The 20,705-nt window shown below is 43.4% G+C and overlaps 1 protein-coding gene across 2 annotated transcripts in view; it reads right to left on the minus strand.

Annotated features, from left to right (window-relative positions):
- DPF3 (double PHD fingers 3) overlaps window positions 1-20,705 on the minus strand; it is a 203,059-nt gene that overhangs the window by 13,143 nt on the left and 169,211 nt on the right. Inside the window, exon 9 of one of the 2 annotated variants that reach the window (XM_024218831.3) lies at window positions 17,241-18,708. The exons of the other annotated variant lie outside the window; for it this stretch is intronic. Coding sequence (XP_024074599.1) covers window positions 18,629-18,708 — 80 coding nt within the window. The 3' untranslated portion in view covers window positions 17,241-18,628. Of the gene's footprint in view, window positions 1-17,240; window positions 18,709-20,705 lie in introns of those variants that run through there. 2 annotated transcript variants of the gene reach the window in all.

A 20,705-nucleotide genomic window follows, 5' to 3' on the forward strand; every position in this document is an offset into this window, starting at 1 on the left:
CCCTGTGTATTAGGGAAGTACTGTTATTTCCATTTTACAGATGGGGAAGCTGGGGCACAGAGAGATTAAGTGATTTGCCCAAGCCCACAGAAAGAATCAGTGTCAGAGCAGGGATTAGAACTCAGGAGTTTCTGGCTCCAAGTCCACAGAACAGACCACAATTGAATTCACCTTTTGAAATAAGCTGAAAACGTTAAAAGCATCAGTGCCGGATATTGTTACAACCGGCCAATATTTTATTATTAAAGAAAGGGAGGGGGAAAGAAGGCACTAACAAAGCTTATTTCTGCCTCCTGGTGACATAACAGTGAGAAAATCTGCCCTTTTCTTTCAATGGAGTCACTATATGAATACGCACATTGCTGCACCCTACAGAGCGATAGTAGGCATTCTGCAGGCATGCAATACCAGTGCTGCAGATGCTGCTGACCAAATGCTGCTCTGCTACAGAATGAGCCTTAAAGGGTTCTGGTGGCCTTAGTTAATAGACAGGCCATCTTGATTCTGTCAGCTAGCTCCAATATGCCAGTAATTGTGAAAGAATTAATTCCATCAATATTGAGCTATTGTAATCCATAATCCATTCAGCTGTAGCAGAGCACACCATTCTTCACTCCATAGTTTCTCTTTGACCAGTGTGGACAAAGCAAAAAAAAAAAAAAAAAAAAGATATTCTGATGCCCTAGCACTTGGGAGGTGCAGGCAACTGCATTCAAGAGATGGTAGTTTGCTCCCAGGTACTGCCACTTCCAGTGAAGTAATGCATTTGAATTACAAAGAATATCAAATAGAATGAACCCTGTTTTAAGTGGTCACCCAAGGAGCCAAAAAAACCCTCTTGCATAATAGACACTGGGACAAATTCTGCTCTGAGTTATGCAGGTATGACTCCAGCTGGAGTCAATGGGAATTGCACATGTGCAACTGAAAGGAGAATTGGCTTGTGGTCTATATTTTAAGTTCTCCTGAAAACACTAGGGATGTTTTACAGTGGTTGTTTAGTCCATAGTGCAGGCTTCACTGTATTCATTCATACGCTTTCCAAGTGTTGTGCGGGACTGTGGTCATGCAAATCCCAATGATCATTGTGGGAGTGAGTCTCCTAGCTAAATACCTCCCAACCTGAAGCAATTCTTTGAAAATCCTGTACCCTAGGAAGCCAACCAGCCAGATCTCTCTCTCTAGCCTTGACTATCCTACACATTTTCCCTTAAAATTTCCCACCATGGCTACCAACCCCACCCTGAGAGTGCTAGCATGCATGAAATGCTCGCAATTTTAGGTAAAGCTTAGGTAAAAATGTGAAGGATAGACAAAGCCCTTCTCTTATAAGGCAAAAACTCCGACATGAATGGCCATATTTTTTAATGATTCTTTGTTTATACTAATTGAACCAATCTGCTATCAATTATTCATATTTTTAAAGGGAAAAAATCCAGAACTTGCTGGGCATTAAAAAGTGTCAAACAAAAATACCTGCCACTATTTGTACAAGACCGACCGGCAAACAAACAAAAAAAAACCACAATGTTGTGAGCTCACCCCATTAATTAACACCCAGGAAACCTCTGATCAAAAGAAATCACGAGCTAGTAGCTAAAACAAAAAGCAAAGACTTGGGAGTTCTAGGTTCTGTGCCCAGCCTTGCCACAGACTTCCAATGAGAGCTTGGGCAAGCCATTTAACCTTTTTGACTCAGTTTTTCCATCTGTCAAATGGCATTAATTATTGTAACAGGAGTTTGGTGAGGCATAATTTGTTAATGTTCGTAAGGCACTTTGAGATCTGTGGAGACAAGGTGTTATAGGTGCAAGGTCTTTATTAATAGAGCGGATGAAATTACCAGTGCTAATTATTATCATAATTCATCAATGGTGCATAAATAATGAAGTAAAAAATAGATATGTTAATTTCAGCTCCATTATAAATACAGGTGTCGTGGAAAATAATCAATGTTTGCCAATGGTAAAGGACCAGAGATGTAAGGAAAATGTGTTTAAGCGTGTAAGATATTTATAGAGAAAATGAGGAATTCATCAACTGGGGTAAATTCTGCTATTACAGCCAAGCACCTTGGCTGTAGAATTAACTGAGAGCAAAATTTGGCTCAAAGGATGTGCGTATTATAACATTATGTACATATCTGCGTGAGGGAGGGATGCACACACACACACACCACTACCCGAGAGAGAGAGAAAACAATTCATTCTAAAAGGATGTGCTCTGGAAGATTTATTTGTAATAATTTGGGATGACTTGCATAACACACAAGTGGCAAAGCAATGAGTGAATTATTCCGGCAATATCAAAAGAGTGCCAGTAAAACATTTATCCCACCTCAAACCACCATGTCTTCTGAATATGCCGCTATTTTACACACAAATACCTTTCAAATGCTTTAGAGTGTTTTAAAATGGTTTTATTGGTACTTCTAAAAATCTTTCCCCCTGTAAATCCAGACTTCCTTAGCACACATAGTCCAGCTGTACAGGTCTTAATATACCTAATAGATTTTAAAAGGCTCTAAAATTACCTCAAATCACTTTAATGTACATAAAATGTCATAATGTGAGAGTTCTGTATTTTGAGCTAGACCTCAGGGTACAAGTTCTGTATGTCTCACTGGACAATTGGGAAGAGGAAGTTACTTACCTGTAACTGGAAGTTCTTTAAAACTGGACAGTCTCTACACAAAAGAATAAATGGACACAAATCTGACATCAGGAATCATAACATTCAAAAACCAGTGGGAGAACACTTCAACCTCTCTAACCACTCAGTGACAGACTTGAAGGTGGCAATTTTGCAACAAAAAAACTTCAAAAACAGACTCCAAAGAGAGACTGCTGAACTTGAATTAATATGCAAATTAGATACAATTAACTTAGGTCTAAACAGAGACTGGGAATGGTTGGGTCATTACACTAATTGAATCTGTTTCCCCATGTTAAGTATCCTCACACCTTCTATAGGTCATCTCGATTATCACTTCAAAGGTTTTTTTTCTCCTGCTGATGATAACTCATCTCAATTGATTGGCCTCTTACAGCTGGTATGGCTACTTCCACCTTTTCATGTTCTCTGTATGTATAAATATCTTCTTTCTGTGTGTTCCATTCTATGCATCTGATGAAGTGGGCTGTAGCCCACAAAAGCTTATGCTCAAATAAATTTGTTAGTCTCTAAGGTGCCACAAGTACTCGTGTTATTTTTGCGGATACAGACTAACACGGCTGCTACTCTGAAACCTGGAAGTTCTTTGAGATGTGTGGTCCCTATCTGTATTGCAAACGCAGGTGCACATGCGTGCCATGTGCCAGAGCCAGAAGTTTTCAGTAGCAGTATCGGTTGACCCACACATGCATCATACATTGCCTCATGCTCCAGGCAAAGTTATAAGGGGCCGTGCGGGGTGATACACCCTTAGTCACCCTCTTACTTTTGAATAGCGCAGACCGCAGCAGAGGGGACAGTGGGCAGGTATTGGAATACAAATAGGGACCACACATCTCAAAGAGCCTCCAGTTACAGGAAAGTAACCTCCTCTTCTTCTTCTTCGAGTGATGGTCCCTATATGTATTTCAAACGTGGGTGAGTATCAAGCAGTGATCAGCATGGAGGCAGATGCGAGGAAGCAAGAGGTATTGCCGTCTGCAGGACGGCCCGGCCCACAGCTGTCTCTTCCACCACTCCCTGGGTGATGGCGTAGTGGGCGGTGAAGGTATGCACGGAGTGCCAGGTCACCGCCCGGCATATGTCATGCCAGGGGATGTCAACCAGGGAGGTGGAGGTGGTATCAAGCAGTGATCAGCATGGAGGCGGATGCAAGGAAGCAAAAGGTATTGCCGTCTACAGGACGGCCGGCCCACAGCTGTGTCTTCCGCCACTCCCTGGGTGATGGTGTAGTGGGCGGTGAAGGTATACACGGAGTGCCAGGTCACCGCCCAGCATATGTCATGCCAGGGGATGTCAACCAGGGAGGTGGTGGTGGTCTCATGTGCCCACGTGTAGTGGGCCTTAACCCTGTTGGACAGCAGGGTATTAGACTGCCCATAGCACTCTGTTATGCACGTAGAGGCCCATTTTGATATGCGCTGTGAAGAGAAGGCTTGGCCCTGCAACCTCTCTGCAATGGCTACAAAAAAGCATGCAGGGGTTCAAAAGGTGCGGGTTCTGTCAAGATAGAACGAAAGTGTGTGGCGGACATCTGATGAGTGCAGGGTCCTGTCCACCGGAGTGGCGTGGCTTGGGATGGATGACTGGGAGGTGGCTGGACTGGTTGAGGTGAAATTCTGAGATCACTTTCGGGAGAAACTTAGGGTGAAGGTTATTCTGAAACTCGGCCATCATGGACGTCAATTTGCTGACCCATCTAGCAGAAGTGATGGCTACGAGAAAGATGACCTTCATGGATAACTGTGAGAGGGAGCACATAGCAGGGGCCCAAAGGGAGGTCTGGTGAGGGCAGAGAGTACAAGATTGAGGTCCCTGGGGGGTGTAGGTTTAAGGAGCAGTGGAAAGTTGTTCATCTACCCTTTCAGAAAGCGGGTGATGGTGGATAAACACCGAGTGGGAGGAAGGCACTAAGCGCTGCCAAGTGGACGTGGACCGAGCTGGTGGGGACAGAGATGTCACTGAAGGGGAGATGGTGGCATTGCGCCCAGGAGACGAAACACTTCCATTTCGCTGCATAGCATGCCCGTGTGGAAGCTCATCTGCTGAGCATAAGTATGTGCCACACCGGTGTTGAGCAAGCATTGTCTACGTGCAAGCCCCATCCAAAAACAAGACCATGAGGCAAAGCAGGCCTGGGCTGGGATGTTGGACTCCATCTTGGTCCTGCATGAGGAGGTCCGGCAGCACAAGGAGGTGGATGTGGGGGGTGGACAGTCTGAATAGGGGCACATGTCCATCCAGGTGGGCACTACAACTGGCTAAGGAGTCGTCCGTGGTGAGGGTGGCAGTTGGGACAGGAGTCGTGAAGGGGGTGCCTATCAGCACCTTGGAGGGGTCAGTCCATTAGGTGAGGGAGGCCCGGACCAGACATGGGACAGTCAGTGTGGCATCCAGGTAGTCGATGTGGAGTCTGCAGACTGATAGGAGCCACAGCTGTAGACAGCGCATGTGCAGGCTGGTCTGTGGTGTCACATGGGGGCAGGCCGCAATGTGGCTGAGGAGGCAGAGACAGCTGCGCACCATGGTGCATGGGTTGCAGCATACAGCTGCCACTAGGGACGTCAGGGCAGGAAAAGGCCTGAGCTGTCCCAGAATCTAGGCATGCCCCGATGAAGTGGACTGTCCACCTCAGGACAAGCACAGATTGCTCCTCGTTTATACAGATGCCAAGAGCGCAGATGGCTAATGTCGTCTCTGAGAGGGATGGTGCCACCAGAAGCCAGTCATCTAAGTAAGGGAACACAGAGTACCCCAGTTGTCTTAGATGGGCTGCCACAACCACAAAGACTTTGGTGAAGACCCTTGGAGCTGTCACAATGCCGAAGAGGAGAACTCTGAAATGGCAGTGGTTGTCGCCCACACAAAAGCGAAGAAACTTGTGGTGGGCCGCATGGACGTCAATGTGAAAATACACATCCTTCATGTGGAGAGCTGGGAGGGAGGGTATGATGGGAGCGAGTGTCACCACACGGAAACTGATTTTCCTAATGAAAGTGTTGAGTAGCTGGAGACTGAGGATGGGGTGGAATTCTCCTCCTTTTTTAGGGATGAGAAAGTACAGGAAATAGAAGCCCTTGCTGATTAAGGGGTTGGGCACTGGTGTGATCATGCCCTGCGCGGCACAGGAGCCTGGACGGAAGGGTGCAAGGCCTGGGAAGGTGGATATGGGCGGTGGTATGAGTCCCAGGGTGGCCAGTGTGCCCATGGGGTTGGGTCCTGGGTGTGCGGCAGGCCCCAAGGATACACATTCCAAGGCAGCGGTGCCGGAGTGTACCGAGCCCGAGCTGTGCCCTGACACAGGGGAGAATGACGGTTCCCCTAATGAATAGCCGTCTGAGTCCGAAGAGACCTTCAGTAGCACTGGAGCCATCAGTGTGGGCCATCTGTGCTCAACCGCCAGGTGTGGTCTCTGTCAAAAAGAGGAGCGGTGCGTCCGCCAGAGTAGGGAGCTGCAGTATCGAGAGCAGTGGAGGGGTGGATATGGCAGGTGTAGGTGTGCTGTTGGGAGCAGAGGTTTGATGCACCCAGGCATCCAGGGGATGTCTCTTGGACCACTGGAGCGTGGAGGCATGTGCAGTATAGAATGTGGAGACTCCGGTCACAATGGGGGTGCATGCCATGGAGGCAGTCTCTTCGCACAGCTGGAACAGCAGTTGTGGTACCAGTGCCTCCTCCTTCCTTTTAGCTTTACACACTGCATGGGGGAGCTTAGGAGGTGGCACGGTGGGGTCCATATGCGATGTCTCACCCAACCTAGCATGGCTTGGGGAGGAAACACTGTGCTTAGAGGCAGTCTGCAACAGGGACTTGTACGGTGCCCATGAGAACACTTACAACCCTCTCACTTGGACTTGCCCTGCACTGATGGTACTGATGGATCTGGGCAGGAGGCAGTGGGTGGAGCACTCACCACCAGTGAAGGGAGATGCACAGTCAGTTCCATCGGTCCTGGATCAGACTCCCCACACAGCTGAAGACCCTTCTCCATGAGGAACTTCCGGAGTCGCAAAAGACGAGCCTCGCAGGTCCGCGGGTGAAAGGACTTGCAAATCTCGCAGAAAGATGCACCTCCCCCAAGCAGTACCAGCAGCAGTGGTGCTCGTCACTCACTGAGAACGAGCAAGGGCACGATGTGCAGTTTTTGAACCCCAGAACGTGGGGCATAGTCCCCCAACGAATTCGAGACAGGCCCTGAGCAGGGCAAGACCAACTATACTAACTATGAACTATCTACACCATTAAGAAAAACTAAACTAGCCGTACATAGACTACAAGCATGGAGGAAAGAAGATTCCGACTCCGACCATGCAGCGGTAAGAGGGAACTAAGGGAGGGTGGCCCCACATGGCCTCTTATAACCTTGAGCATGAGGCAACATACGACGCACATGCAGGTCAACGGACACTGCTACTGAAAACTTCCAGCTCCGTCACATGGCGCGCATGTGCACCCAAGTTTGGAATACATATAGGGACCATCACTCAAAGAAGAATTTCCCCTTTCCACTGGTATCAAACTGCCATGTAAAATCCTGCAGTCGTAACAAACAGCATCAGACATTATACCTGTCACTGGTGCAGAACTTAATATTGCACATTCTGCTGCCCTGGATCTACACAGTAGATATGTAGTAATATGGAGGACAGATTCCACATTTGATGGGGAAAGAAAGAAACACTTCCTGATTGGGTTGCTTAGGGTCTCAAACTTTAAAATCCTAGGGGACAGTTCAGCCACTGGTGTAAATTAGAGCAACTGCGAGGCTGCTCTCTAACTTACAGCTGCCTGCAGCAGCCACCCAAAAAGCTGTTGTGGCAGCCAGGGATCTCCACAGCACAGTGCATTCTGGCTAAGTCCCATCCCTTGACTTGCTATTGTACTGGGGACTGAGAGGCTGGATGGTGTTTCAGCTACTTAGGCCATTCTTAAGAATGCTTTGTGCAAAGCAGCCCTACCATCGCTGAGGATCTGGCCCTGTGCTTCGAGTTGCTCAGAGGTTTGGAATATTACAAGTAGTCAAGGGGAGATGGTGCACTGGGCAGAATGCAAGTGAAGGGGAAGGTGCACGATAAAGGCTTATCAACTGGCTCTGCAATTCACAAGAATATCTTCACCACTTATGTAAAGTTATAGAGAGATATAGATGTGATGCACCTGAGTCTCCTCTGGTGTACACCAGTTTTACATCAGTGCAACTCCATTGACTTCAGATTTGCACCGGCGTAACTGTGATCAAAATCAGACTGTGTATAGAAAGGTGGGCCTGATTCTCCACTGCACCTTAGATAGATGCAAAACGCTACCATTCCTATTTTCACACAGTACATAAGGTGCAAGGCAGTGGAGAATCAAGCCCAAGTCATACTTGACACAGTTTCTCACGGAGCAATAAGAATATGTTCTGCTCACTGATTAGCATGTCCAGCTTCCTGACAACAGAAGGCCTGATTCATTCCTGGAGTTACACTGTTGTGAACCTGGGGTAACGGAGTGGTGAAACAGGCCCCAACTGAGAGGTGTAAGAGTGGAACCTGACCTTAGATCCATTGAAACCATTGTCCTCCCAGAATTTCCCATCCTGAATCAAGCAATGTTCTGCTTCCTTCTTTCCCAAACTGACCCTATTAGACACTGCTGGCTGCTAAGCAAAATGGCTATTTCTTGCCTAAGAAAAATAATGTGGGAGCACTCAAATGACCTTGTATCGAAGCCTCAGCTCATTACTGTACTGCATAAACCGTCCAACACTGTACAATTCCTGGGGGTGATTTAGGTCAGCGCGACCTCCAAAAAAACCACCAGCCCGCATCACAGTGTGCATAGCATTATGGGTAATGATCTGCTAATTGCCAAAAGGCAGTTAGGCTGCTTACCAATACCAACAGGAAACCGGCCTCAGGCACTGCACAGATTCTGTACACCAGGGCTTTCAGTAGCAGGAACACAGATCCTAATAACTAAAATAATACAACTTATAAAGTATGGCAGAGAATGCTATTGCTACTGTGCTGAGTTTCTACACCCAGCAGATGTATGTACTGGCGAATGTGCTGTGTAAAGTATTCCTAGCACTGTTTTCCTTTCAATACAAGATGTTTTCTGTATTTAATTGTCTAGCAAAGTGAGGCAGTGGTAAGATGAAAGGGTGGATGGGGGAGGTGGGCTGCCTGTCCAGACAGGGTGAATCTCCACAACCCGGAAAGCCAACGCATCACTTGTCTGGGAGACCTTTTTATTATCCCTCAATAAACTGCAGTGGAAAAAACTCCAGCACAGCTCAGACCTCGTCACTATGCGCTGCAGGCTCTCCAGCCAGGCCAGCTCACACACCAGAGAGCTTTCAGTCAACTGGCAGGCTCACTAACCCTTTCAAAATGAGCAGTGAAGCAAAAACACTTGGTCATAAACACTAAAATAAAGGATGGAGGGTTAAGGTGCTGTTGTGTTGGGTTTTTGTTTGTTAGTTAGTTAAATCAGCTCTTCCCAGTAGATTAAACACATCTGCCCTATAGCCTATTTACAACATTGCTATCCTAGGGGAGCCAGAGATTTCCAGTGGTATGGTTATAATGAAAGGAATGCTGTAGAGTCTAAGGTGTTTGGGAAGCCATTGACCGGGTATCCTTTTGTCAGTGTGTGAAAAAGAACCTTATTTTTAAAATAAATATAATCTCCACCCTTTCTATACGAGCAATAATCCTGCCATCTGTTAGAACCAACAGCCCTGACTGCTGCTGCCCTAATACCTGCTCCTTCTTCAACATCACTGGTGTTAAACTACTGTGTTAATACAAACAGACAGCAGCATGTCTGCAGGGGATTCTGGCGCTGTCCAGCATACAGATACATTGAAGGTAACCCTTGAAAATAACAGTTTTCTAGACATGCACTGGACCCTGGTAATGCCATCTGTTCCTGAAAGGTGCAAGAAAGGGTCCCAACCAACACTGCACTGCAATTTAGAACCAGCCTGACAAGCTGATGGGACCAAACTGTCACTCACATTTCAAGCACTGAAAACACCTCTTTTCTAAGTTGGCATTTTACATTCCAGGGATGATTTTTGGATATAATTTTATAACCATTTTGTTGTTGCTATAAAAATTCTGTTTTTAAAATTCGTTTCTTCACAGGATTTCCCCCTCCCACCCACCGCTTATGGGGTTGTTTGGCTCTTTAAAAAAATACTCTCCCGTACACTCTTTTGTAAGGAAGACTTGCAGTGTTGCAAGTAGAGCATTGCCCCAGAACGCAATTTTTGCATGAACTTAGTATTCGTAAAAGGTGCAGAATGACAACCCTGAGGCCCCCTATTTATCAACAAAACTGACTTTGCTACACTGACCTGTCTCAAATCTGAGCTGGAGGGACCATCGGTAGTGGTGAGAGCATCGGCTGGTTTCTGAGGGCCTTTCAGTCCTTGGCTTCTCTTCTCAGACTTCCAACAAGGGGGGCACTAGTGGTGATGCACCACTGAAATTCCACTTAAGCCCATAGGGGCTTCAGTGGTACAAAGATCTAGTCTCTCTGAACAGGGGTGATTTCCCCATGTGCCATGAAACAGCCATCAGATAAGAATGACTCAGACACAATTGAGTGGATTGGTTTTTAACTTGTGAATCTGAGGGGGAAGTATCTTATCAGTCTTCTCAACCAACCAATTCTCTTCCTAGAATGCATTAAGAACAGCTCAGAATTAAGTTACTAGCCAGAATGGTTCTAAAAATTCAAATCAAATGGCAAACTCCACAGAAATTATTTAAATTTCACTATTTAATATGAAATAAACTGCAGAAATAACTATGCATAAGACATTATGCCATTGCATACACAGTAACCTCATTGCTGTTACATGAGGTAACTATGTATCATACAGATAGATAAATTCAGCACAATGAGTAAATGGCTCATCATCTACATAAACATATACTGTAAATGTAACAGCTCTGGCTTTCCCATGCAAGTCTGTTGAACTGCCTATAATTTATACTATTGCTAATATAGTAATGTAATTGTATACTCCAACATAACTAGCGCCACATCACTCAGCTAAACAGAAAGAAAAACAATTCTGAGTAAGTTACTTCATTCATTCATTTAAATGGACTCCATCTAGTGTGTGTGAGTGAGAGAGAGAAAGTATATTATATATAAACATACTTGTCATTGTTTGTAATGCAATCTTAGAAGCTGGAAAATAAAATTGCATTGTCATTTTTCCATTCTCCATTTTTTAAACACTTTGGTTTTCCTGTCTTGCCAATGGAGCATTGGTCAACATGGCTGCCTTTTATTTACTTCTCCATCAAAATATCATCATTTAATGGGAAGTGCTTAGTTAGTTAACCACATGCTGCAACCAGCAGAGGGCGCTCACACCGTGATTTCAATAAGTCATGCCAAAGTGGTGGTGTTTTCTGTTTTTTGGTGGAAAAATGGCAGACAAACATACATTCATTTTTCAGATCCCAGATGACCTTCCCCACCAGAACAACCAGTCAAAAGGTCAGTCATATTTTAGACTTTAACAAGCGAATAGCATTCCTTTAATGTATATAAATGATATTTTATATCAGCTAAATATCACAATTGATTAATCAAGCAATTAGCAAGTGCCACAGCAGTGGACATAAATGCTTACAGTCCACTCAGCACTAAAAGGAATTACTGAGAAGAGGCTATCATGCAAATTAAAATTAAACACTATTTTATTTATTTATTGCCTTGTTCTGTTGGAATTAGCTGTAGCTCTTAGGCCCCGATGCAGTTTTAATTTTTTAACTGCTAGCAGGCTTGGTAATGGGCAGTTCTAGTCATGACAAAGGGCCTAAGGGATTTTCTCATAGAGCCCACAGGCTTGCCAGTTTCTGAATGTCTTTGACTCCAATTAACTTTAATGGGAGTTGGGGGTGCTCAGCACCTCTCTGATCAGGTTCCTAGGGAGCTGCATCTAGGTACCAAAGAAGCCTTTGTAAAAGAACTAGTGCTAGGCCCCTTAAATACAAGAGGGCCTAATTCTTATTTACATAAGGCTCCTTTACACTGCCAGAACAGAACTGCAATATTCCTAGAACAGTGTAAAAGGGGCTTCAGGGCCAGATTTTTAAAGGTATTTAGGTGCCTAGTGGGAATTTCAAATGTGCTTAGTTGCCTAACTCCCATTGAAATCAACTGGGAGCCTGCTGGGAAGAGGGCAGGTGACAACTCTCCAGAGCTTCCAGACGAGGCCTGGGAGAGGAATCTGCAAGAAGCAGACATCTGCTGAGGAATATGCCTCAGCTGAGGGACCTACAAGGAGCAGAAGCCTGCTGGGCACAAAGCCCCAGCTAGAAGGGCTGCAAAAGACTGAGTTTGGAGGGAAGGCTGTAAGGAAGGAGACACCCTGATAAAGGACTGGGAAGGTGTTTAACTAAGGAGGAGGTTTATATGGCTGCTGAAGCCCACTATAAACTGAAATGACTAATTGAGCCTAGAGAAGATAGCTGAAAGGTTTTGAGTGTTATATTATAGCAATAAGCTACACCAGAAGCAGAGCAGTATTGTGGAAACCCCAGGATTTGTGATGGAAGGAGAAACTGCTGCAAAGGGTGTTGTATGAAGTTCTATGTCTGGCATATAGTTGGTTTACTGGGTATCTGTTGTTTTACTGGATATCTGACTCTTACAAAAATAAAAGCATCCACCTTCGTTACTGTACAGCTCTTGACTGCCTCACATCATATGGGTTCCTCTCACTTAAGAGAATTGGCTTCAGTCACTGTACTTGCTACTGAGATTAGCACAAAAGTAACTAATGCCTGTTACCTGGTGAAAGAACTGTTTAACATCATAAATTAAGTTTCCAGTAACATTGACATAATTCTTGTAGTGCTCTTTTTAAAACCTCTAATCTGTTTCAGGGAAGCTGGTTATATGTGAAGAACATGCGCCTTCTCCTCCCAAAGCACTGCATGGTGAAGTCACATTGCTGCTAATACTATGACAGAGACCCAGAGGCTGATGAGGCAGAGTGGTTCAGTTCAAACAAAAATGTCTTAAAGGATCACAAACATTTAGGAGAACATAGATATGAACTGGAAGGTCTCTTAGGGAATTTTCCATCATAGATGGTTAAGAATAGCATCAAGAGGCAAATTATCTCTCTGGCAAAACCAGCGTGGATATGTCCTTCTCTTGCCAGGCGGAGCTGTCTATCAGCCAGGAGTTCAAAGGAGGACTGTCCCCTTTAGGAATTTGCCAAAAATTCTGTTGCTTTCATGCAGGCAGCAGCAGTTCAGAGAACTTCAATCCATCATTCAACTTTCATTATTCAAAATATGTCATCTTTTCTGTAGCAGCTTCATAACTGGACCCTGTCTGTAGGCCACTCAATACCACTCCATATATTTTAGACAACTTTAAACTGAAACCCAGTCAGCGGTTTCTAATTGTGTTGTGGATGGTGATATTAACAAAGACAAAACTGCTCCAGAAATCTAGGTTTTTTAAAAAAAGAAGGTGGCACACTTCGTTATCATGGAAGAATTGGATGCCAGATGGATGAACAATCATCCAAATCATAGTTTTGGTAAGTACTTTTCTAGACACAACCAATGCATATCATGGGAGTACAAATGCATTGGGGTCTTTTAGAAAACAATGATGAAGTAAAGCAATGCAATAAAGGGTAAGTCCCTTGTGTCATCAGAACTAGGATTCAATTGTTTTAAATGTCCAGATTTGGTGGAGCAAAGGAAATCCCATTTTACAGTGTTTGCCATGGAACAAGAGAGAGCTTAAACAAATACAAGCCCCAATTCAGGAAAACGGTGCCATTCCACTGAAGTTAATTCAGTGCTTTCCTGAATAGGGACGCTTTAGTGAGTCGGGCTCCCAGTCAGGGAGCATCAAAAAGGGGAATGAGAGGTTAGGTCACTTCAAAAAAATATTAAAGGTTTTGTTTGTGGGAGTAGGGGACATGTTCCCTCATACCCCATTGGTTTGATGGTTTTGATTACAATCGGGACTCACAGTTTTAGGAAGAAAATATTAACCAGAAAAAGACTTTTTGCAGGTATGGAGAAGTAGTGGGAATAAACCAGAAATTGTATACTAGTAAAACATTAATTTAGGCCAAACCAACCAACAATTTTTTCACACAGCTCATAGACTATGCCATCACAGCCCTTAGCTGTACAGCCCTTGGGATAAATCTCCACATTAATTGGGAGCAGTGCAAGACTGGTGGACATGGGAGGCAGATTAGATGCAACTGGAAAAGAAAATGTTTCCTTCTACCCTCTTCTCACCACTATCACCAGTGGGAGCACCCCTCTAGAGTAGAAAAACAAGATGTATTTATCTAACACTTTCCTACTCTAGACTGCTCAGGAGCTTGGAGGGAACCTGAGCTCCCTTAAATCCTACATTGTTTCTGTAGAATTAAAACTTTCACCTAAGTACAATTATGCTTCTGGACCTTATGGTTTTAAAAAAGCCTTCTATACGGGAGCTCTATGCAGAGCTGTCTTCCTGAGTCTAACACTCTAAAACAGTAGCTCTACACTGGTGGGAATGGATGGGGCCTTAATAAAAGTCTAAGGCGTCCAATTTAAATGCCAGCTTTCACTCCTGATCACTTTAGCAGAAATATCGAACTCATCTATTTATCGACAATTATTGGACACAGTAGCAGAGATGATGGGGGTGGAGCAGGGCAGGGAAAGACGGCCTGTATCAATTTAACAGAAAAGGTACAGTGCTATGAGCAGTGGAATCCTGTAATAACATCTGTTCTCTCCTTGATTTGGTAGTGGCTAAGCCTGCCCTCTAGTTAAAGTTCCATGTCTAAGAGAGAAGCGAGGGCAAATGGAAAAAATCACTATGCTTCCTACCCATTGTCTAGGGAGATACAAGGGAAGGATTTTTCCCTGCAGTTTTCCTCTCTCCTTGTCAAGGATCAACAACTATGTACGGTAGTCCACCCTCATACTGATCTTCCTGCTGGCTGTGTGCTCTGTTCAGCACATCAGGGAGCTGGAAATGAGCTAGGAGCTAGGCACATTGTAGCTGGGGAGAGAAGGAGCAGAGACTGCTACGATCAAGGATTTGGAAAGGGGAACAGGAATTTGTTATGGCAAATCCTCCTCCCTGCCCAGATATGGGGCAGGGAAGAAGAGCATCTGCTGTCTAAAATCCCTCTGGAAGAATAGTTTTGTGGGTCTGAACTCAGGTGAAGGGGGAGGGTGGGTGGTGCTTCCAAGAGTGAAGCCCAGAGAGAGGCAACTGGAAGTTGCTGGGCGAGGGAGGTTAAAAGGTACTAAGGGTCAATCCTAGAGTTTGCTATAGCAACTCTAAGCAGCCTTAGAGCTACCCTAGTAGGCCAGCTGGGGGATTCCACCAGCTCTATACCAATCTCTCTCAGCCCCCTCCTAGCCCCAACATATGGGATGTGCCAAGAATGGGAGGGGCATGGCCAGAGTACAGCACAATGGCACCTTGATGGCCATTACAGATGATGAAACTTGCAAAAGCCTTTAGGTTGGTCTAAATTTGGTCAAGGGTCAAACTGGCTCCTGGCAGCTACAGTGATTGGGGGAGAGAAGGGGTGGCTTTAAAACCATCTTTCCCTTCAAAACTTTTTTCACCAACATTTTCAAGTCCTCTCCACCCCCAATGGAGACAGGAATCAAACTAGTGATTGAAATAAAAATTGCAGGTGTGAAAGAGGCTATACAACTGAACGTAAGCTTTCCATTACAGGGATATTATTACAGGGATATTACCCCTACTATATTGGAGGATTTAAAAATTCTAGAGTCTCATTCTCTATGGGTTTTAGAGTAATTTCTACACAGCCCTACTGGATTCATCCCTATTAAATTCTATAGAGAATTATTGGATTTTCTCCTTTTTGCGATATATTATTTGTCATTAAGCCCAGTTTTGGTTTCACTACTCCAGGGGCTCTGTTCCCAAACATCAAAAGACCACTTAAGAACTGCACCCAACTGCTACTATTGCATGCAGCCCTGAACACTGAAAGTGCCTTCTGTAACCTCTTCTGGTAGCCAAGAGTGTGATGGGGGACAGGGAAACCCAGCAGAGTTTCAGATAAATGACAGCACAGTTACCAGAGGAAAAAGAAACAAAGAAAAACCTACCTACAAAGGCTACTGCTCCCAGCAGACCTAAAACAGTCACCTCTCTCGTTCCTTCCCCATCACCCCACCCCAAAATGTGTGTGTGGAAGGAGAGGTGTAATGTTTACATTGTGAAACAACCAAATTAACCAAAAGCTTGAAACTGGCACCTAGATACTGAAGCGATGGCACATTAGAAAAGTGGTGGATAGGATCTGAATTAAAAAAAAAAAAAAATGATTTAGCCAGTTAAAATCTATGCTAAAGGGGGCAGTGTCAAATAATTTTGACTCTGCATTTGACCTATTTTAACACAGTTGTATTAATCTCAAGGGGAAGGTCCTCCAAATACATACACATTTAAGATCCATTGCTATTGCTAAATGATAGAAAACAATCACTCTTATTTACATGGGCCCTACACAAAAGCAATATTTTATTCTCTCCTCTGCCTACCTCCACAGAAGCAAGCAACAAAAACTGTTCCCAAAATCCAGCCAACAGAGAAAAACAAGAAAGCTGTGTTAATTTCAAGCTTCATTAGCAAATACAAAACAAAACCCAAGGACAAAAGTCATCATTTACCAAATGGAAAAGGAAAACAAAATCAATAGAGAAGGAAGTTTTATTTTAAGCCTTGAAGAGAATATTGTAAACAATGGTGAGCTTAAAAAAGAGTATGTACAGCAAGTATATCTGACAGTGGGGTTTTAGAGATGATAGTGTGCACTAAAAAGATCTTGTGGGATTTGTTGATAAAGTAATATTTACAGAGAAATATACAATGGGGGCATCAGGAGACTTTTATTTAACAAGAATATTACACAAATTAAATCCAGACCCTACAGTTTGAGAAGTTTCATTACAGTTGTGCATCTTGTTATATTTTAACAGAACAAAACCTGATTATTTTTAAAGGCAGTTTAACAACTGCAGATTTCCAAAAAAACTGGCAAAGTGTCCTGCTCCTGCTCCCATTGACGGCAATATAAGTTTTGCCATTGAATTCAGTGGGAGCTGGAGTAGGATCTACCAGTGATGTTACATTGCCTATACCTGCAGATTTGGTCCTAGGTGTTAAGAAGGGGAGGGGTTCCTTCAGATCCTGCATTCCTAACACACCCAAGATTCCCAGTGAAGTTAACTGAAGTCTTGGGTGAGCAAGAAACAAGATGAAGGGTCAGGACCTTCATTATCATCACATATGCTACCACCTTCTTGTCAATGGCAAAAGAACAGGTTCTCCCCAGATGCCTTTGATAAATAAATAATTTAGTGACTAAGCAGAGATGACTCACTGGATGAGGAGGGGCAAGGGAGCTCAGGCCAGCTCTACACTAGAAACATTTTCTGGCATAGTAATGTCAGTGTGATTGTTTTGCAACATTTCTATACTGGCAAAAGTCCAGTTATATGAGCATAAAGATGCCTTATTTTGCTTGGGAAACTGATACCAGTAGCAGCTATAATGGCAAAGCTTTTCTAGTGTAGACTAGGCCTCAGGTTCAAATCCAAGGCCTTCTTTAGGAGACTAGGCTGTTCTGTATCTTTAATTTGAGACACTCAAAACCAGTCTGCACAAAGCACTGTAGGGAACAATCTTGCACTGGCCCCTGGAGATGGACTGGGTAACCAAATAGACCCTTCAATTCATCTATGAATCAATACATCTTACCAGGCTGAGAAGATGAGTAACAGTTTAAAATAAATGTATGAACTCCTTCCTTACCACACACGCTCCATAAAACTAAATTTAGGGTTCTACACCTGGCACCTCACACTTGCCTCTTCCTGAGTCACCCCAGCTGCTTATTTCTGAGGTGCTTAAAAGAAGTTCTGCATGCCTTTGAATGTCCAGTAGTTCCCAAACTAGGGCTCAATTATGCAATGGTGCTGCACTTGGAAGTGCAGGGGACTTCCACTGGGAGATTCCACGCCCAGAATGCTTGAACGCTCAGGCCCTTAGATTGCAAGCATCTCTCAGAATGAGCTGCTGAGTTACTAAAATGAAATGTAGCACTGCTGTAAATTGAGATGTTCCTTTTTTAAACCTCTATTTTCAGCAGCAATATTTCCCAGAACTGGTAAAGCCAAAACTTGTTTCACTCTATAGAAAAGATACATCAATACTCCTTCCGGCCTGGACACAAAAACCGATAACAAGAATTCAGCCTTTGGGTCTGTTCTTTGCTTTTTCAACAGTATATTTGTTCAGATTTGTGCCTACCACAGTAAAGCAAATAAGCTTTAAATATCTAACAGGGAAACAGTACCAAGAATTTAGGAGAAAGTAAACCAGAACAATCTTCACTTACCACATCCAATTTGCAAAAAATAAAAATACCCAGCACATGTATGAATGGCTTCTTTAAAGTAAGAGAGAGCAGAGTTGATCTTTATTTTCATAATTAAAAAAAAGTTTTTCCTTAAAGTAAATATTCAGTCTTTATTTTACATTAAGTGCTTTTTTTTTTAATTTTCACGTCTTCACAAAATTGCTTTTAAATTTTGAAGTAAACTGTATTTTAAACAAAAATACTGTGCAACTTGAGCACTTCTTTTCTCTCTTAAATATTGAAATAAATAAAATAGTTGTCTTTTTTCAGTTTGTTTGTTTTTCAGTCATTTCTATTGTAGATCAATTCCAGTTTGACCTGGGTTTACACACACGCATAAAGGACAGTGAAATCAAGATGTTTAACAAAGAAAAGGTTTTCTTTGTATTGCACAAGCTTAGGGCATCCCAAAACTTCTGAGCAGGTGCCAGCAGGCTTTCCACAGTCCAGGCGCCTGTGCCAGCTGGGATGGGTTGGGCAAGGAGAGGAGAAATATCAAAGCATTCTGGCTTCTCTTGGCCTTCTTCGGAAATGGCTTGCTTGAAGGATGGTGGAGTCCATGAGGGCAGGACAGACTGCAGAGGGAAAGGCAATACAAAATAAAACTAAAAAACCCCAAACAGACAAAAAAGCAATGCTTCAAAAAGAACAAAAGCAAAATCTTCCAGTTTGGCTCCCACTCCACTTCAAACTTTTAAAATATCGTTAGACAAAACTCAGTTTCCATTGAATGTGGGTGTCCTAAATGAATACCAAGAGAAGATAAATAGGACGTGAAGGGGTTACACCCAAAAAATCCCCAAACATTGTGAGCTTTTTCACTGTGGAACACGTAGTTACATTCCCCTCATTACTCATCTCCTACAACTGCTTCTTCACTAGTGGTTATGGCCTTTGGCTTATGAGATCCTGAGCTGTTTAAGTTATTATTATTAATCATTTATATAGAGCCACATGTGTATGGAAAGCAGGAACACATGTTCCCTACCCTGAGGAGTTATGTGATGCCAGCCAAATTTTAGAACTCACACATGTATGTGGTGGTGACAACCATGTGATAATTCTGGAACAAGTGAAAAACTGAATATCACACCTGCACTCCACCCACTAGTTCATCTCCCCTGGGACTAACTCCTGTATTCCAAACCTCTGAGCAGTGTCAAATGGCCACTACCATAGTCTATCACTAAAATATTTCTTTCCTCAAAATGTGAAATCCACTCATCTCCCTCACCCCCAAAACTGCAATGGTCAGAGGTTCCAGGACAGGAAATATTCAGTCATGGAGCCGTGATGCATTTAAGAGTGAAAACCTCAGAAACTATTGGTGACAGAAAGATGCTGAGAGACAGGGGAGTTCCCCTTTCCTTCTGGACACACCACTCATTTCTAGTTCCAGTAAATTATGAGATATCAGGCCTTAAAATCATGAAACCTGAAGTTTCAAAATTATATTATAATTTCTCTTCTTTTTCATGATACTAAAGACAGATAGAGGGATATGAATAATAGTGCCAACTCAGTTGTTTGAACCCTAAAACGTTTCAAAAGTTTTTTCCCTATGAAATATATATTTTACAAACACATGAATAATTACAACCTACAAATAAATACAAAAAACAGGAAGAATAGGGCTTATTGAAAGCGTCAATTTATGTTACAGTAAAACACATACTGGGCAGATCTTATTTAAGCAAAATTCCCGGCCCAGTCAATAAGACATTTGCCTGAGGAGTAGGCTAAGCAAAATTGATTGCCATTAGTAATGAGCTTAGGCCAAAGAATTTGGATCAGGATCCACATTTTGAACATTCAGAGTTTGGGGAGGTTTAGATCAGAGATTGTGTTTAGAGACCATCTCTAATGGTCATGAAAACAATTTACCAAATTATGGGACAACAGCAGGGGGAGAATGTATTCATAACAGATGGTGTCCCAGAACTGGCTGGACTCAGCCACTGTCTGGATGCGGGTCTGATGTGTTCCACGCATCAGCAGGCAGCAATCTGAGCCTCTGTCTCTAACCAAGAACCAAAGTAAAGAGCTGTAAAATGGCAAATTTGAACTCAAAATGAGAAACTAATGTAAAAGCTTAAAGACGAAACAACATGGAGGTGGTTACTTATGACAAACTAAATATCGCATCCGGAAACAAACCAGCATCTCACATTAACTAGTGTATTTACAGTGCGATTTGACTGCAGTAGCAGAAACTAACTCAGAAAGCCCACTGCTGATCCTATTGAAGCTAATGGTGAAACTCTGGTTTCTGTGGCAGCAGAACACAGGAGACACTAGTTAATGTGAGCTGCTCATTTGTTTCGGTAGGCGATATTTAGTTTGTTGTAAGTAATCCTCCCATAGTTGCTTCATTCTGATACAAGTCATAAAATCAGTAAGGAAGGGAGAGGGAGGAAAATATGAGCTAATTTCATTTCCATCCCTTCTTTGCCACTTGCCCAAATAAAGCTCATGCTACACATTTATTTCCTAGCCATTATATCAGCTAGGCCTGTGTTAATTCCCCACCCATTTATAAATCACCCAATAAACAATATTCTATTTAAGATTT

This window comes from Terrapene carolina, unplaced genomic scaffold (genome assembly GCF_002925995.2).
Source record: "Terrapene carolina triunguis isolate 2854851 unplaced genomic scaffold, T_m_triunguis-2.0 Scaffold96, whole genome shotgun sequence".
NCBI lineage: Eukaryota > Metazoa > Chordata > Testudines > Emydidae > Terrapene > Terrapene triunguis.